The sequence below is a fragment of the Pholcus phalangioides genome, unplaced genomic scaffold (assembly GCF_987345545.1).
Source record: "Pholcus phalangioides strain wild (caught in Gottingen) unplaced genomic scaffold, Ppha-v1.0 ptg000039l_1, whole genome shotgun sequence".
Lineage (NCBI taxonomy): Eukaryota > Metazoa > Arthropoda > Arachnida > Araneae > Pholcidae > Pholcus > Pholcus phalangioides.
The window spans coordinates 19,018,433-19,038,096 of NW_028301625.1; the positions used below are offsets into that span (position 1 = coordinate 19,018,433).

Below are 19,664 nucleotides of genomic sequence, written 5' to 3' on the forward strand. Positions count from 1 at the left end.
AAACCTCTCGGTAGGTATAAAAAAATGGTTTGGAATTGGCAATAAATTGTAGTTCCTGGTCTAGTTCCTGCTTGCAAAAAATGACTGTGATGCGACAAAAGTGACCAAAGTAATTTTCTCATGTTATGAGACAGTGCTTCCCCTGGATGGAGATACATGGGAGTATGAAAGAGTTTCAGCTCCTCCCCCCCCCTCCCTCCCATCATCAAAGATTTGTACAGTTGATCAAAATGTGTGTGTTGACATCTGCACCATGCCTCGAAAGTTGTGAAGGATTAAAATTGATTTCTTTTATGAAATTTTTTTATTTTGTAAATTCACTCACGGTTCCCCCTATTTTATTAACCCCAACCCCCCCCAGGGGTTCACTGCTCACAGTTTGTGAACCACTGATATAAGAAAAAAGTCCAGCATGGTTCATTTTGCTGAATGAGGAAAGGTCACAGAAAAGTCATCAAATCTTACTTTTGGTATATAGTAGACACCCTGAAAAAGCATATTTAATTTTCACTGGGCATGATAGCCCAGATTGATAAGATACTCACCTGAAGTACCAAAGGATGTTTAGAGGTGTCATGGGTTCGATACCTGGTTCATCCTTGTCAGAAACTTTCCTGATGCAGGAGTATAAGATAAGAGGAATTCAAAAGTAAAATACAGAAATATATAATAGATTGGTTGATTACATGGTGTAGTTTGTATTTTATATCTTTCCATTTAAAATTTTTTTTCGTGTTTTAAATACACTCATTGCCATAAAAATTTGCGCACCCAAAAGAAGTCGTCAAAATGAAACGAAATTTTACACATGTAAGTACTGCATTGATATAAGTAAGTGATTAGAAAATCCAAGAAAAAGGATAATTTATTGCAGAAAAAAGTACAGATGAACAGAAGTTTTAGTACTCTGTTGGACTCCCTCTAGCGCGAATGCACGATGCGATACGAGCGGGCATTGAGGCATACAAGTTCCGTATGATGTCCTGAGACATTTCGTTTCACAGTTGCTGTAAATGCGCCTCTAGTTCGACCAACCTCGTAGGGTGTCCAACTTGCCGTCCCAAATGATCCCAGATATGCTCGATTGGAGACAAATCTGGGGATAGAGCCGGCCAGGGAAGGGTGGTAATGTAGCGGAGGCAGTCTTGTGACATCCTTGCTGTGTGTGGCCTAGCATTGTCTTGTTGAAAAATGGCTCCTGGGAGCCCTGCCATGAGTGGCAACACATGTGGCTGAAGGATGTTATGGACGTACCGCTGGGCTGTCATTGTGCCATGGATCAATATTAGGGGTGACCGTGTATCGTAAGCAATGGCACCCCATACCATGACACCAGCTGTGGGAGTGGTGTGTCGCTGTAAAGCGAAGGCAGGATTGAAGCGTTCACCACGGGGCCTCCACACACGAACACGATTGTCATCACTGCTCAAGTTGAATCTCGATTCGTCGCTGAAGACGACCTGGTTCCATTCCGTTGCAGTCCAATCCCGTCGTGCTCGACACCACTCCAAACGGAGGCGTTGGTGGGTGGGTGTCATTGGCAGCACACGTAATGGGCGCCGCGATACCAAATGTCCTTCAGCCAGGCACCTTGTGATGATTCGGGAAGACACAGGGGCCCGTAGTGAAGCTGCTGCCTGTGTCTGGATAGCGGCCAAAGTTGGCTCTACGCGTGCGTTTCAGATGATGTGACAGTCTTCTCGACGACTGGTCTGTCGAGGGCGTCCTGAACTTGGTCGCCGTGTATAAATGACGTCTCTTCTGTTCACTGGTCCCAACACCTCACAGTAAAATCAGAACGGCCTAGTTGACGAGCTACTCGCCGAGCTGACCACCCAGCTTCCATCATCCCGATGATTCTTCCCCTATCAAACTCTGACAACTGCTCATATGGTATTCGATGGCGGCGTAACGGCATGTCTACCTCAGCATTTCCTTTGCAAACGATTAAATACACTCCAGCAAGCTCTGCTTACCTGTTTTATACTCCAAGGAGAACGAAGTTCAACGCCCTCTAGTGGCATTACGCAATGCGCAATCACGCTGCATTTCTAATCATTTGCATATCTGCCCGATATGTACCTTCAGGCCAACTTTCGTTTTGATCCCACAATTATTTCTTGGTGCGCAAATTTTTATGGCAATGAGTGTATATATATAATTTTTTTTTGCTTGTAGCATGAATTTTTTTTTTTTTTTTTTTTTGAATTAAGATCTAAATTTTCATTTGTTCACAAGAAAGGGAACTGAAGTCTTGCATTTGTTATAAATTAGGATATTGTGGATGCATACAATGTTAATATTTAGTTTGAAATTTAATCTGTTATTTTTAATTTCACTAGTTTATATACACATACATGCATGAAATAGTGTAGCTATTTAAAACTTGGAATACACGAATTTTAATATTGCACAACCCATACACCATAGGCAGCATAAATATAGAGCATAGCAGTGTCTAATACAATTATTAAATTGGTTGAAATTATTGATTGAATTGCCAAATATTTTTAATCATGATCATTTTTGCTGCAGTGTGAAAAAAATTCCATTAAAATATGTTTTTGTGAGCTTAACATGAATGTAGCATTGGTGAACATGACATGTTCTGCCAAACAAAAGGGGTAGATAGACAAGCCCAAGTGAAACATGAAACACCTTACCAACCCTGTTCTATCTCAAATCGTTACAAGTTATGATGAATAATCGATTATGGAAAAAAATGTGTCAAGTCTGAAAAAAACTTTGTGAATTTTCAGATTGACTTATGCCTAAACTAGGTACATATTTGGAAAGAGCAAAAAAAATCCTACGAAAGTGACACCGATTTCATCAAATTATCTGAATTTAATGGCAAGCTAAAAGTGCTGAAAGATTTGCAACGTTCAAAATTGAATTGTTGCCAAAAATTTTCATTGCCAATTCTGCAAACACCCTTCTAGCTACAATCGATGAAATTTACCAAAAACTTATCTATTCCACCAGCTTTTGAAAGAACTTTCTTACAATAACCATATTGGTGATCTAGTTCAGGAGAAATTTAGTCTCTTGTTTGCATGAAATCTGCCTTTGCTGAAGTAATTTTGGTAAGTTTTGGTGAAATGAAAAATAGAATTGTTGCCAATCTCTCGGCGCTTGAAACTCGCCATCAAAGACAGATATCGTGTAGATAGACATGTCACCTTAATAGGATTTTTTCTGCAGAATTAAATTGTCGCCAAATCTGCCAATGTATCTGCCAGTTCTGAATTTGTCAGACATCTACTTAGACAAATGCCGATATCAGTTGATAACCAGTTCATCCTTGTCATAAACTTTCCTGACACAGGTACAACAGAAACAGTGACATGACCACAGGGAATCCCACATGAGGGGTTAGAGCACCAACCTCTCTGTGAGCATTGCCATTTAGAATCGGAAATAAATTGTAGGTCCCAGAGAGAAAGAGAGTCTAATCAGCCTTTGTGTACAGAAAATTACCGCACTGCAACAACAATCAAATGATTAAAATGAGCTGATTTCAGTTATGTATTTTGAGATGTATTTGGTGTTCTGGGGTTCAGAGAAATTTTGCCTTTTGTTCACTAAATAATAATCACTTCACAATACATCACTAGAATCAGCATTTATCCAAGTAGGTATTTGATGAAAATTCAGAATTGGCAGATACAGATTTTGCAGAAAAAATCCTGTGAGGTGAAATTATGTCTATCTACAGGATATCTGTGTTTAATGGTGAGCATCAAGCATTGAGAGATTGGTGAAATTAAAAATCAAATTGTTGCCAAAACTTACTAAAATTACTTAGATGAGAGAAGGCAGATATATATATGTGATGTGTTGCAAACTAAAGACTAAATTTCTCCTGAACTAGAACATTGTTATGGTTATCGTAGGCTCTTTCAAAAGGTTATACAGTGGACAATTTTTTGGTAAAATTTATTAATTGTAGCTAAAAGGGTTTTTGCTGAATTGGCGATTGAAAATTTTGGCAACAATTTGATTTCGAACTTTGCCAATCTTTCAGCCATTGTAGCTCGCCATTAAATCCAGATATTTCAATTCAAGAAGAAAGGACAGCAGATGGACCACACAAGTATTCCTGATTGGTACCTTCCCCCCCCCCCCCCCGGTGTTAAACGTCTGAGAAGGCGTCCAAATGCAAGATGGATTGACGAGGTCCGAAAAGTGGCTGGAGTCAACTGGATGGCAAAAACATCAAAGTAAAATAGAAAAATTTAGAGACCACCTTCATCCAGTAGTGGATAGAAAATGGTTGATGATTTCAATAAAATTGGTGTTTTTTCACAGGATTTTTTCTTTCTTTTCAAATACAGTAAAACTTCTCTAAGACAGCCATTTGGTGTTCCACAAAAAAGTGGCCTTCTGTGGAAGTGATTGCTGAATAGAGATTATATGGGAGGTAAAAAACATTTTAGGGACGTGTCAAAATAACTTTTTTCAATGTCACAAAAAATCTTAAGCACAATTTATTTACAATGCCTAAAAAACAGATATATATGTAGCAAAATATTGCTATAATGATACTCTATGTAACAATTAATCCCTCTACAACAGTATTTTTCCAAATTTTGTTTAGAATCGCCTATAGTTTTTATTGTTAAACTCCTCTCGATATAACATTAACCTTTATTATGATAAACCTCTCTGTGACAATATTTTTAAGGAAGATTTTAAACCACTGCAGTGTTATTTTTATCTATTTTTTGCTCAAAGTATCCTTGAGTATAATTTTTAACTCATCTCGCATATTTCAGTTTTTACGATGTTGTCTAATAATATTGGTATTGGACATCACCTAATTATCGAAAGTGTTTGGTATTGCTATTTTCTCTGTGATACACCAAAATGTATTCGATAAACTCCTTCACTGAGCAATACACATCTAACTGAATTTCTTTTATCACCTAATTAATTAAAATATTTTGTGGTGAATACTCAAAAGCTCACTTTTTAATGGTACTAACGATGTCAATTTAAAAAAGTTGCCAACAGCAGCATAAATTTGATGACACGTGATGATAATCCCTCTACAATGATATTCTTTCTTGGTCCGGTATCGTTATGTATATTTAGGTTTCACTGTATTTTATGCAGAACTTGAAATACCAATTCTCATCTGATCAATTCCTTAATCTGCGCTATCTGTTCTTTCTTTGTAGCAAGTGCTGTACATGTTCTTTCTTCACATTTCTTTTCACTCCATTTCTGTTCTAATGAATATCTACATGTTAAAAAGTAAAGTATCCACCAAGCCAAAACTTCCACATCTTTTACCTATTCAGTGGAGATCATAGGTTATTTGTCTGGTTTGTTCAATCACCCAGAATTTTTAAACTGTCTTATCAGCTAGCAGCAACCATATAGCATTAGCCTTTGTCATCACACATGAACAGAAAATTTGATTGATCCGAAAAGGTATTTATGCTGATGTATAAAGATTAAAAGGTCACAAAGAGAACTGCATGTGTTTGGTGTATATCCTGGTGAAGCATAATTATCTGCTGTGATCCAATGTGTTCTCCTGTCATCTAATATTCAGCCTGAACTGGATTTTCAGCAATGATTGGAAAGACTTGCTTTTTTCTACATGGAAAGGTACACAACGACTGTCAGCATTTGCTTTGATGTCAAGCGATGAAGTGGTGTTATTATGCACAAACCTTCGACCCTTCTGGTGAGATCTTTCTTATTTGTTGCAAGATGTATTCAGAGCGTACTTTAATCACAAAACAAGGATTAACTATTTAACATGAAAAATATTTAATTGAATTGGCTAGTTTTAATATATATATATATCTTTTCCTTTGCTGCCTGTGAATTTGTTTGGGATCTGGGAATCCGGCACAGCTTGGAAGGCTACAAACGGTTTGATTATATCATCTTTTAACATATCCTGTGCTTGTTCTTCAAGCTGTTTTTTCCACTTTGGAAGAGGAAAGGGAGACCAAAATCTGGTTTGCCATCAGTAATAATCTTGTGCTCAATGACATGGGTTTCTGCTCGCTTATCTCTGAATAGATCTGGAAATTTTAACGGTTGTGATAACTCCTTTTTTTTTTATTATCAAATTCTGAATTTTTGACTAATTGTTCTATTTTTTGATGATCAACGTTACCTCTATACTGTAAAAGTCCACCTTTTGGTTTGTGATTCTTGAAATTCGCAGTTATTTCTGCCTGACTCAAAATATTTTTCCGTATGAGAATTTTGAAAGGAACTGTAGTGAGCAATTTGTTGAGCCAGGTTTGATTTTATGCCAACTCCTCCCCAGGGTTAGTAATTGTGACAGCACAGAAAATACAGGAACATATTGCTCAAAGGGCAACATGTTACAACCACATACAGAGGTGGCAGAGGAATAAGAGTGATTTTTCTATTCTATATGTCTATGAAGCCTATTGTCCCCTTCCAAAAAAAATTGGCAGTGGAATAGAAGTGGCTGCCAATGGAAGTTTCACTGAAAGCTTAGTTTGAGTGTCTTTAGGAACTTCTAAAATTTGAGTTTTTCCGGATTTGATACATTTTGTTCAATAATTATCCACCATAACTTGAAAATGGTTTGAAATAAGGACAAGGTTGGTATGGTGTTTCATGTTCCTCTGGGGCTTGTCTATCACTTCCTTTCATTAGTCAGAACAGGTCTTAGAGATGAATGGTTTTTTTCACAGCTCAAGCTTGCCCGATATGCAAAAGGGTCTGGGTTCAAGTCCCAGTGGAGATGATGACTTTTCTTTCTGAGTTCACTTCAGCACAATATCCAGAAAATATCAGTTTCCTTGATATCTTGAGCTGAGAAAAAAGCAGTCTATCTCTATCGTCCCACCTGAGTGACCATTTCCTAAAGTAAAGAGAGGTGACTCTAATGGCCTCTACTTCAGTGTCTCATGCCACAGTGCATGAAATAAGAAAGGCAGGGTCTTTAGATTTATTAGACGTAATAAACGTCTTGAATATAAAAAATGATCAAAATTCACAAAAGTGAAAATTATCTTATTTAACATGTAAAGAAAAAGCAATCAATATATAGGAAATTTGAGAGACAAAAACAAGAGACATGCAATATTCATTTTGAACAAAATAGAATTGATACTAAGCAGAATTAGGCCTGAAATAAAGTAAAGAAACTACCTTTTTTGGGATTGTTTTGCACAACTTTTTGAGTGGTGCAAAGTAGTGTCAGTTTTGCTCAGAACATTACAATCAAATTACTATCGAGCATATAATGATAAATAATCAGCAAATTATAACTTTATAGGTATGATATAAAAGACAATTAGTTTTTACTTATAAGTAAACAGTATTTATACTTTCTAATTAAGTTATTTTTTGACAGAAAAATGTAACTTTTTCATGACAAAAATTCCAGGTGAAATCAAATGATATCAAATGTTTAACACAAAGGGAATCCAAAATAGCAGATGCATCACTAACTCAAATGCATGAGTGAACTGATAATATTTTCTCTCAAATAAAATAAAACCACTTGGGAATTTTCATAAGGATAGCTGTTAGGCAATGAATCTTTTTTTCTTGGTTGGTGCAGAGTTACTGCCAGATTAAAAAATTATCCTCTAAGAAGTGTTTGAATGTCTATTTCTTATATGAACAGTAGATATTATTGCTATTCCTACTGACGATGATGTTACAGATAAGATATATCTTGATGATGATAGAAAATTTAGGAGTAGTAAATGCAAGTGGCATTGCAGGTACAGCTGAAATTTCCATTCCTAATGCCAAGTCCATTCAAAATAACAGTAATGTATTTGAAAATTGAGGGGAAACTACATCCCCACACACACACTTATGAAATGGTTTAACACTAGAAAGATGGAGTCTGTGTGACCCTGCATGCTTTTTCTTCTCCCATATCTGAAATAAGAATGAACCAAAATTTTTTTTCATCATCTTTCTTAGCAATGGATATATGAACGGATATACTTAGAAAGATGGAATCGGGTCACTGACCCTCTTATATATGTCAGAACACATTCACCGTATAATACTACCAATGTTGTCACAATTGGTCTGTGTGTGGTTGAAATTCTTTTGATACTCCTTGCGTATCATTGGTGTAATCCCAATTCATGAGACTTTTTTTTACCTTTATTCTTATCTGTGGATGTCGGTCAGCAGGTGTCTCAGCTTTTGTTGTAAATTATTTTACTCATTTTCTTTGATAAATTGTTTGTTCTGCAAAGTAGAAATATTCACATACTTATGATTGCTGTAAAAAAGCAAAAAAGATGCAGATTCACAGAAGAGAACACTTTTCAGAAGTTGGCAAAGATTGCATGAGAAAAAGTGGTGATGGTAAGAATTCGGAGGGGAATGAAAGCTACCCCAGGCAAAACATTTGTGAAGAAATCAACAGCATTGATGATAGATGTGTGAATTTAGAATGAAATTATACATTTTTCAATGGTACCTCAGTTGATGCAAAATAAAATATTGCTGGAAACAAACACAAACCACATACATCAAAGCCACAAAGACAACCATAAACCTATACCTAAACGTCTACCAGTTTCCATAAATATTAGAGATCTCAATAATATCCCATCTATTGGTTGCAAAGAAACTGCTGTAGATGTGTATGAAATATTGTGGAACTTTCTTCGTCAATAGTGCATCAAGGATCCTAAAATATTTCATGAGAAGTAATTGTGCTTGCAGATACTGATTACACATTACTGGAATTACATGAATATTTTCAAATCGAAATCGACCAGCTTAATTGAAACTCTTCGGAAAGGTCATCGTCAGGTGCTTCCAACTGCAGAGAAAATAGATCAAGATCACACTCGTTAAGCCTATTCAAAACCTAGAAGTGATGCAACCCTGAAATCCATCAGGAATATAAAAAATACCAATCCTCTAGTCTTGAGTTTCTTCAAAGCTGTCGTACATCGAGAGAGTTTGTTTGCACAGAATACCTTACAAACTAAAAAAACTAAATAATAAAAATAAATTAATCGATCAATGGTTTTTACCAACTAATTCTTTGTGTTGTAACTCTATTTTGCCATAAAAATATTACACCATACTCTAAAATATTAAAATGTTAAAAAATTACCAGAAAAAACTATGGGTTCACTCAGACACTTTTCTTTTAAACCAAGCACAACTCGGGTCTATTGCCATGGGAAATTTACTACCTAGTGAGTTGTGCTGGAAGTGTTGAGTGTGTGTACCTAACAGTCTGAGCATGTATCTAGTGTTGTCTGATTTTTCAGTGCTTCCATCTATATTTCAGAAGTGAAGTGTAATGATTGAATATATGTACCATTCGTAGGCCTGTTGCTCTGTGTGGCGAGAGACACAGACCGCTGTCCATCTTTCTAGGTATAGTTGTCTGACCAGTCTTTCTAATGTTAAGGGGGAAAACCAGTAAAATTGCTAAAAAAAAATTGTAGCACAGGGCATTCTGTATTTAATGAGAAAATTTCTGATCCATTTTTAAAGATAATAAAGATAAACACATTCAGTTGAAACACTCGCAGAGCTTTTTACTGAGTAGAATGTCTGATTCAAAAAAAAACTCAAATATTCAACAAATGTTGAAATATCTCAAATTGTGAATTCACTAAAGAAAATACAAAAAGTTCATTGGTATTCTCATATTTTTCAGGTTGTTATATCTTGCCTAACAAACAAGACAATTGGTTACTTATAAGGAGTTGAAAATAGATATGATTAATTATTCCATGATCTGAAACTTCTAATCTGATTTGAAATTTCTTATTAATTTCTTTTATAATACTAAAGCCATGTATTATAATTTGAACAGGGCATTCACTGTCAGGTTATTATTCAATGTGTTTAACAAGAACATCCACAAGTGGGTCGAATTTCAATCGCATTTATCTGTTGATGAAATGATAGCATATTTCAATCAAAACTTTAGGGCAATTCATGGAGTGAAGACTTATTAAATTTGGATAAAAGTTGTGTGGGAATGATGCATATTGATACAATGTTTGTCTATGATGGTAAAGTGAATTTCAAAGAAAAAATTCTTAATTTGGGATGTTAAATTTATTTCATGCATTAAAAACCTGATATGTATTATAAAGTTTTCCTCAAAAAATAGTAAATCATTAGTGAAGTATTTTTTTAGACATTTATTTTTAATTAAAGTTTATTCTTTTGATGAAATTCATTTTTAACCAGTCAACTGTCCAATTAATTTATCCGAGTGTTACCCGCAGTGCCCACTTTTTTTTGAAGATGCGCGCCCTTTTTTTTCCTTTTCTTGGAAGTTTGAAATATTAAAATATTTTTTTTTATAGCTCGAATGTGTCCAGACATAATATGACACCCCAAAAGTGGGGAGGGGCGGTTATAATGTCCTCTGACTAAAAGAAATGCTGTTGATGGATTTATGTGGAACCATAGTAGTTGAACCTTTGCTAAAAGATATATGAGTAATAAAACAGATGCATCTTTGCAAGGGAGTTGGAAATTGAAACAAAAACGATGGGGATGCAGCTTTGCAAAGCATGACAAAGATAATAGTAATAATAATCTCAGACCTTGAAATATAATTGTCAACTCCATCTAGTGATGAGATAATAAAATAGAAGGATGGCTGTACAGAGATGGCAGCACATGTATGACAAATTACTTCGTCATATCTATGTGAAAAAGACCGAAAAGTCTGTGTGTCTGCAAATGCTGTCGTAGGCAACACCATTACGTATATCAGCGACAGCAAACGCCGTCGTAACCACTTGACTGGTTAACCTATTAAACAAATGTTTTCCCACTAAATATTGCATTATTTATTCTAGCACTTTTCTTCATTTTACTTTGCTTTAATGTCCAGCGTCCTTGAATGAGGACAGTTAAAGAATCCATACTTCCTGTTGATGTACTCAGAAAAATTTTAAAAATATTTTTAATTTATCAATTTTTGACTATATCAATGAATCTAAATTCAAAGTGCATCTAGGTGTGGGTGATAACAGGTTAAAAGCCCAAAGATTTTGACAATTTCACACAGGTTGCCCCTCCCAATTGCCAGTGGGTGGCACCAGCTTTTGTTACCATTTTGATAAGTGAAGATTTCTTCACTTATCAAAAATGAAGTGCTTGAAATACTTTTTCCCCTTGTAGGATAGTAAAGGAATAATTGCTCTGTATAAATATTAGAAAAGGCTAGGGTACTTCTCTTCCTTGGTTTATTATTCTCAAAGTTGGAAGGGAGGCAAGTATAATCACCTGTAAAAAATCTGAAGAAAGTCTTTTTGAAAAAAGATGTGGCATATTTTGCAGAAAATAAGTGATTTCTTCTGTGCCATTCATAATGTGGATCAGTAAAATTAATAAAACTGTAGAAAGGGTAAAATTGATGCTTTTTATGAGATTTGTGTATTTTTAAGGCCATCTAATACATTAAAACAGATTTTCCCCATATATTCTTTTCTCCATATTAAATTTTCCTAGAAAATAATGTAAATGTGTAATTTTTTGTCAAGTTTTGATTTTATCATATGTATGTAAATTTATAAATATTTTATTTGCATTTATCATAGGAAACATTTTCCAGTGAAACTGTAAAACAGCCTAAACCTGGGGAGGAATCTGCATCTGCAAAGTATGGTGCAATTTTTTCTAATCATTTATTTCTATTGGTTTTTTATAAACAATAGATTTTTTAAACAACAAACAGATTATCTATTAATTATATTTTTCATAGCAAAGAAATTTTTTTTCTTCACAGTGCCCCAGGATCTCAAAATGAAAATTTGCATGAGGGAGCTGAAATTTTACCAGAAGTTCTGAAACAAACTAAAACGTCCCAGAAAAAAAGCAAACGGCGTCGAACTGTAGATCGATACCCAAGATTGACAGTTATTGATTTGGAAGAATCTATGGTTGAATGTCAATTAGAATCAACCAAAGGAAAAACTGTAACCTTCAAGTTTGATATAAATGATACAAGTCCAGATGAAATAGCCAATAAACTAGTAAGACACTTTTTGTAAACATTTTTGTTTTGTGAGTGAATATGGCTTTATGAGATGAAATTAAGTTTATATTTTGATGAAAGTTTATTCTTTGCATTTATGGAGAAGAAAAATTATTTTTAAATGAGTAGTTGGTTTTTAGACTTTTAACCAAAGTTCCTTTTTTTTTTTTTTATGTGATTCCCAAGGGATCAGCATGATCCGTCCAGGGAATTTGTTAGTGTTCATAAACATCCATGCCCGAACCAGGATTCAAACCCAGATCTGCACAATGAGAAGCTAGTTCCCTAACCACTAAAAAGGTGTGGCATACAGTGTAATCTAACCATGCCAGTTAAGTGTTATAAAATTTTGCCCGAACCTTCGAGCTGTGATACTAATAATTAAATTAGTCTTTAGTCTTTTTTATGCATATATACCATGGAAACCTTTGATAACAATGTCTAGAAACCAATTGATTTAAAGAGTGAACTATTTCTGTTTAATGAATGCAGTAGGTGCATATCACTATTTAAAACATTTTTATTATGCATGTCAATAATGATAGCGAAATATTTTCAAAATTTTCACTAATTTTTAAATTTAATCTGTTACTAAAGATGTCACTGAGTCAGAATGGACAAAGAGGGCAACTGCCCTGGGTGGAAAATTTTGGGAAGAATAAACACTTATAAAATTATTGAATTTTCAGTGCATGGGGACAAAATCATGTTTGCCCATCACAAAAATCATAGTTGAGGCCCAGCACTGAGTTGGGTATGTATTGGAATCACCTTTTTAATAACTTATTATCAAGTATTTATTATTCTTGAAGTCATTCTTCTGGTTTTCCAATGCTTAGTTCGTCTTGTATTGGAGTATGCCATAAGGTTTTGGAGACCATACCTACAGAGGAACATAGACTTGGTTGAGGGGGTGCAGAGAAGAGTTATGCGTGCTCTTGTTGACACACAAAGCTTGAGCTGTAAAGAAAGACTTGATTTCTTGAATATGCTTACATTGGAGGAACACAGTTGTCAGGGGGATATGAAAAAAAGTGCTTAAAATTTTCAGTGGTATGGACTATGAGTTATTAATACACTGTCAATCAACTGCTTAGTGCAAGGAGACGGCAGTATCATTTACAGTAAGGGACAATTTCATGTTGTGGTGTCACAGGAAGTTTTTCTCATTGGGCAGTTTGCTTGTTGTGGCCTTTGTGCTTGTATTTGTATAAATGGAACATTTGCTCAATTGTGGCTTTTAAATACCACAGAATAGAATCCATGAGTCTATATATTCTTCATCACCAGTTGAAGTGATGTTTAGTGAAGTCCTCCTATTAATTTTCATGTTTGACATATTTGAAACTGTGCTCCACTAGCCCATCATTCTAACAAATCTCAAATTCTGGATTGGATCGAAGTTTAGAGTTAACAAATCCATTGTCTTCAATCAGTTTCAAATGACATCTGCATGAGGTCACAGTTTATTACCCCGTTGAAAAGTTTTTATGTTGTTGGAGTCTTCAAAATCTTCTATCTTTCAAAATATGTGTCACATTTTGTCAGTCTCTTTAAAGCTCAGCATTTAGCATAATTTTTTTTTTTGGGGCAGGAAATATTGAACTTAATACCCATTTACATGGAAAATAAAAAATCTGGTTTCCTTCACTCTGCAACATGGAAAAATCACAAAGGATTATGGGAAAGGAGTATGTACTGCAAAAATCCTCATAGAAAAAGGTGTGAATATCCCCCCCCCCTTCTCTATGAGGGAAAAAGTCATTAAGCAGGTGCCAGAACTCCCAATGCTACTGTAATATTGCACATGTAAAAAACATGCCGTCTCCACCTTGGCAGTGCTGAGGAAGGTGTCACAAACATCATTTGTCGGAAGATCATGTGACGTTTTTAATGTCTCTCTCATCACAATCTCTATTATTTTCGTATGGCATCTATAGGAGTTCAAAGGGAAATGAGGAAGGAAGGGACCATTTATTTTCTCTAAGATTTGAAATTATTATTCCAAAATTAATGAAAGAAATAATTCCAAAATTAATGAAAGAAATAATTCCAAAATTAATGAAAGAAATATATCCAGAATTAATGAAAGAAATAATTCCAAAAATTAATGAATGATATTTTCTGAATTAATAAGGGAGATAATTCTAGAATTAATGAAAGGTATTATTCTAGAATTAAAACAGATAATTCTGGAATTAATGAAAGGTGTTATTCTAGAATTAAAACAGATAATTCTGGAATTAATGAAAGGTATTATTCTAGAATTAAAACAGATAATTCTGGAATTAATGAATTATGTTTCCCAAATCGATGAAAGAGAATTCTAGAATTACTGAAAACAAAAATTTTTTCCAAAATCAATGGAAGACTACAGTATAACACAGTTAATGAAGGAAATAATCCTGTAATTAATTAAAAAAGTATAAATACAAATACAAGACCACAACAGGCAAATTGCCCATTGAGATGGCTGAAAAAAGATGCCCATAAAAAATATAGATGTCAGTTATAACCAAAATACAGCAACCCAATATAAAAGCACATATCATGAAATAAAAAACCAATAATTAAATATATAATATACTAGGAGCGGTAGCCCAGGTCGATAAGATATTTGCCTAAAGTACCAAAAGATTTTTGGAGGTGTCAGGAGTTTGATACCTGGTTCGTCCTTGTCAGAATCTTTCCTGACACGGGTACAATAGAAACTTTCACATAACCACAGAAAAAGATTGGCACAGCAGTGAGTCCCACATCGAGAGGTTAGTGCACCAACCTCTCAATGAGTATTAAAGAAAAGCATCCATTTGGAATTGTAATAATTTGCAGGTCCCAGTCTAATTAACCCTCATGTGCAGAAAATGATTAATATAAATACACCACCCATAAAAAAGATTATGGTTGTAATCTAAGTATGGATAGCTTCTCGATGTTTATCATACTTTTTAAACGTGTCAAATATGTTAGAATTGAGGACATTCGAAGATAAGTTATTCCATTTATTAACAACTCTATTAAAAAACTCCCTGCGGCACCACTACCTGGAATAGTCCTTACTAAACAATACTGGTGTCCCCTTGTCCAAGCAGTTGATTGACAGTGTATTAATAACTCATTCCATTCTATTCATCCCATTGAAATTTTTAAATACTTCAGTCATATATATCTCCCAGACAAACTTTCCTGACACAGGGGTACAACAAAAAAAGGTGACATGACCGCAGCAAAAAATTGCTACCACAGGGAGTCCCCATCGAGGGGTTGGTGCGCTAACCCCTCGATGAGTATGAAAAACAAGCCTGCCATTCGGAATCTGCAATAAATTGTAGGTCCCGGTCTAATTAGCCCTCGTGAGCAGAAAATGATCAAATGATCTCCCAGACAATATGTATCATATATATCTCCTCCAATGTAAGCATATTTAAGAAATCAAGTCTTTTTTTCAAAGCTCAAGCCTTGTGTGCCAACAAGAGCATGCATAGCTCTTCTCTGCACCCCCTCAACCAAGTCTATGTTCCTTTGTAGGTATAGTCTCCAAAACTTTATGGCATACTCCAGTCCAGGATGAACTAAGGTTTGTAAGAGCAGAAAAATGGCTTTAGCAGAACGTGAAGAGACCTTTGTAAGAATGAAACCCCAAGCATTGTTTGTTTTTTTGACCGCTGCTGAACAATGTTCAGAAAACTTAAGCTGCTCGTCAATTAGAATTTCCAAAGATCAGAATTAATGAAAAATAATTCCAGACCCAGTGAAAGAAATAATTCCAGACCCAGTGAAAGAAATAATTCCAGAGTTAATGAAAGAAATTATTCCAGAGTTAATGAAAGAAATGATTTTAATTTTTTTTCATCTTTAGAAGTTCTCTATTGTTTTTAATCTTTAAAAGACAATTGCGGTCTTTAGAGATTGAAAATTTCAATGAAAATGTTCAATCTCTAATGACCGCAATTAATTAGGGTCTGAAAATCTGTCTATTAAGGGAGTTGGTGCATGAAAATTTTCCAGAAAAGAAATTTTTCCAATTTTTAAATATTACTATAAATTTATGCATCTAACCACTTTCAAGTTTTTGTTCTACCTGCATTAAAAGTATTTTTTTTAAATATTTTAATATGAACTGCTGGCAGGTATTGTGCATGCCAATGTTGTGATTGAAATGTTCTTTTCTCAAAATTGTTTTTGTCGGGTAAGGAACATTTTTCAAACCACTGGTTCAAAAAGTCTTGAAACATCATGCGTCTCTGAGCACTGAGGTGTTATATGCTTTAAAGAGAGGATTTCTTATTAAACTGATTAAAAAAAATTGGTACAAAATATGGTTAAATTTTGGTGAGTTTTAAAAAGGTTGCATGTTTAAGTTAAAATGTGAAAAAGAAAAAGAACCAGCAACTAAAACCCCTCATTAAATTGTATAAAAATATCCACAAAATTTGAGAAAAAAAAATTAAGTCCTAAAGAGAATAGAAAATTTTTAAATGCTCCTTAAAAGCAGAGGATTTTTCCTGTAGGAAAGCATGGGCTAAGATCATGCACCACTACTCCTTAAACACTTCACATGATATCCTTGTATTCCCTGTTGCTTCCATCATGATGGCTCCTTGCTTCCCTCCAGTAATATAAGCTTGATGGTATTGATACATTATATGTGTGAAAAAAATCATTAACAGGAGTATAGAAAGGAAGGAGGGAAAGAAAAAGCAAGGGTTACTATAAAGCTTCACAATGGTGAAGAGAGAAGAAAGAAAATATGGAGAACTTGTTCAAATTTATTCTGCTAGTGTTTGGACATAATATTACGTGTGTGGTCATAAAGAGGTTAAATTAAGTCATCTTTCAAAAAATTGAAATCCTTTGAGATCCATTGCATTTACTGTATTTTCAGAAACAGGCAATGAACAAATCATTCAAGTTCCTACTCTAAAATGGTCATCACTTGGCTCTTGTTTATTTTCATATCAGTCAACAATCACCCTAATATTTATGGCAGTAATATGAATAAAAAAATTGATTCATCAACGCCTTCATGCCATTTACAAAAATTACATGTATTCAGTTGATGGAAATATTATTTTTTCCTAAAAATTTGGGGTTTGCGTTAAGATGGAAACTTCAAATAATTGACATTTTGTATCATAAATTAGAGATGCATAATCAGGATTTCTGCACTGATGTCATTGACACGTACATGAATAAGGCAAATTATGGTTGTATGTTTTTCCTTTACCGGTACTTTTTGTTAATGTTTTCATGAGACCTGTCGGTACACAAGACTAGCAGCATATAGCAGATTACACATAATGTGATATTATTAAATTAAGTATATGAAAAGTTAGAGGTTTTTCTTAATTCAAAGCTCATTCACTGTGTAAAATTATTTGACTAATAGTTCAATATGCATATATTTTCTTTAACTGCAGGTCATTACAAACCTCTTAGCTGATCATCATGTTGAAATATTTACTGATTTTATTGAAGAAATAATTCGACAACTCAAAGAAAACCCAGATAAAATACCTGTGATTCAGTTTCAAGAACAGGCAGGTTCTGCATTGAGTCCTCCTGGACATCGTCGCCAAGCTTTTAAGGAACATCTAGATCTAGAAAAGGTCTTGTGCTTCTCTATTGTTGATGTTTGTTATTTTTAATAAAAATGACTAGTTTAAATTACATTTATGCACTAGATGTGTGCATGTATTTTTAGAAAGGCTGGTGAGTTTTTTTATATTTTTAACCAAGAATTAATTTTTCTCTTTCATGCATTTTCTGCAAAATGGTTCATATGAAAAGTTAGCAATAACTTGAGTTAATCAAAATACAGTGCAAAGGTAAAAATACCCGTGGAGGGGGCAGTGCCCTTGTCTTTAATAGCTCTATCCCCCTTATTGAAATTCCTGTTGAATCCAATCTTGAAATTGTTAATATAATTTTAAGCTTAGACTGGAGTTACATGCTTTTATTCAACATACTGGACAATACACACACACAACTGATAATGCTGTAAATAGAACAACATGGGGGCAACAATATGGCGCCTTCTGCCAAGGACTTAGCAAACTCAAAACATTTAACATCATTTACATTTACTTTAACACTCCCCTGTTAATATTTTTTGTTGATCAGATGCAGTGATTAACCTGTGATCTACGTATATTGCTATCAATAAGTTTCTATCTTTCTTCTCACAAATGTATAAGCATGGATCTGCTTTGCTTGGTTGAAAACAGTTCTTTTAAAAACTGTCCAAAGCACTTATTCGAACAACGTGGAGATTGTTTTAAACCATTGAGGCTATGTTTGAGTCTGCACACTCTTCCTGTGCCATCTTTAAAACCTTCCAGTTGCGTCATGTAGATTATCTTCTCCAATTCTCCATAAAGGAACACTGTTGATACATCAAACTGTGTTAAATACATTTCTTCTTCAGCTGCAATGCTCAACACTGCTCGTATAGTGTCTAATTTCGCTACTGAACTGTATGTCTCACTAGTCAATGTCTTGGCGTTGAGTGAATTCTTTAACAATGAGTCTGACTTTATATTTGTTGATGCTGCCAGCTGGGTTTGCTTTAAATTTGAAAACCCTTTCTCCAGGTGGCAGGCCAGTCAGTTCCCATGTCTGGTTTTCTTTAAGAAAACTCATCTCACTGTCCATAGCCTTCTTCCAATTTATGCTGCACTTGCTGTTGATTGCTTCTTCATATGTTTAATGATTATCTTCATCACTCAAGAATGACTCTGCTTCCATGATGTAACCCTCAAAACATCTAGGCTTATGCAGAAGGGAACAGTTTCTTAATTGCCTGTCTGGATGCGACATTTTCTGATTCATCATCATCAGTTTCAGCATCACTTAATATGCTTTCTTGACTCTAGTTTTCTTGTTCAGGTACTTCAATCTCAACTTCATGTTTTTCACTCTTTTCGTGATTTGGTTCTTTTGGTCTATCTGATAATGGTAATTTGGCAAGCTTGTCACAATTGCTTGGCCTTTCTTGAAAGACTACATCTCTTGACAGAATTACATGATATCTTTCTTGACCAAGATCCTGTAGCGTTCATTTCCATCATATTCCGCCAGGTCACCTTTGATGGCTTTCTTATCCATTTTTCTCCTCTTTTGGCTTGGAATATGGGCATAGCGTGTTGTGACCCTATCACTCATAGGTGTTTCAACCTAGATTTCTTATTAAGACAGAGCTCATATGGACTTTGGTCTTCCACTGATGACTTGCTTGTTCTGTTCAATACATATATGGCAGATCCTACTAACTCAGCCCAGATAGCTGCAGGGAAGTTAGCCTCAGGATTTGAATACTTGAATGTTCTGTCCATTTCAACAATGGCGCCCATTTCACGTTCACTACCTCCATTCTGCTGAGGTGTGTATGGAGCTGTCAGTCTTTAGACAATTCCTCTCAATTTCACGCACATCTTCATTGTTAAACTCGCCACCATTATTGCTGAGGAATTCTTTTATTGAATGTTCTGTTGTATTGGCATGCGCAAGGATATGTTCCAACACATCTTTGACTTCTGACTTTTCTTTCAGTTGGTAACCATATCAAAACTTTGTGAAGCTGTCTTTAAATACCATTAGTTACCGTTTCTTTTGAAATGATTCCTTGAACGAGCCACAAACATCAGAGGAAATGAGTTTGCCTGGC

At 34.8% G+C, this 19,664-nt stretch overlaps 1 protein-coding gene across 5 annotated transcripts in view; it reads left to right on the plus strand.

Moving 5' to 3' along the window:
- The window catches only part of Wnk (Wnk kinase), a 375,788-nt gene that overhangs the window by 248,426 nt on the left and 107,698 nt on the right, over positions 1–19,664 (plus strand). For all 5 annotated transcript variants that reach the window (XM_089253910.1, XM_089253912.1, XM_089253913.1 and 2 more), the window contains 3 exons: positions 11,562–11,623; positions 11,750–11,996; positions 17,419–17,607. In XM_089253910.1, the coding sequence (XP_089110036.1) occupies positions 11,562–11,623; positions 11,750–11,996; positions 17,419–17,607 (498 nt within the window). The remainder of the gene's footprint in view (positions 1–11,561; positions 11,624–11,749; positions 11,997–17,418; positions 17,608–19,664) is intronic.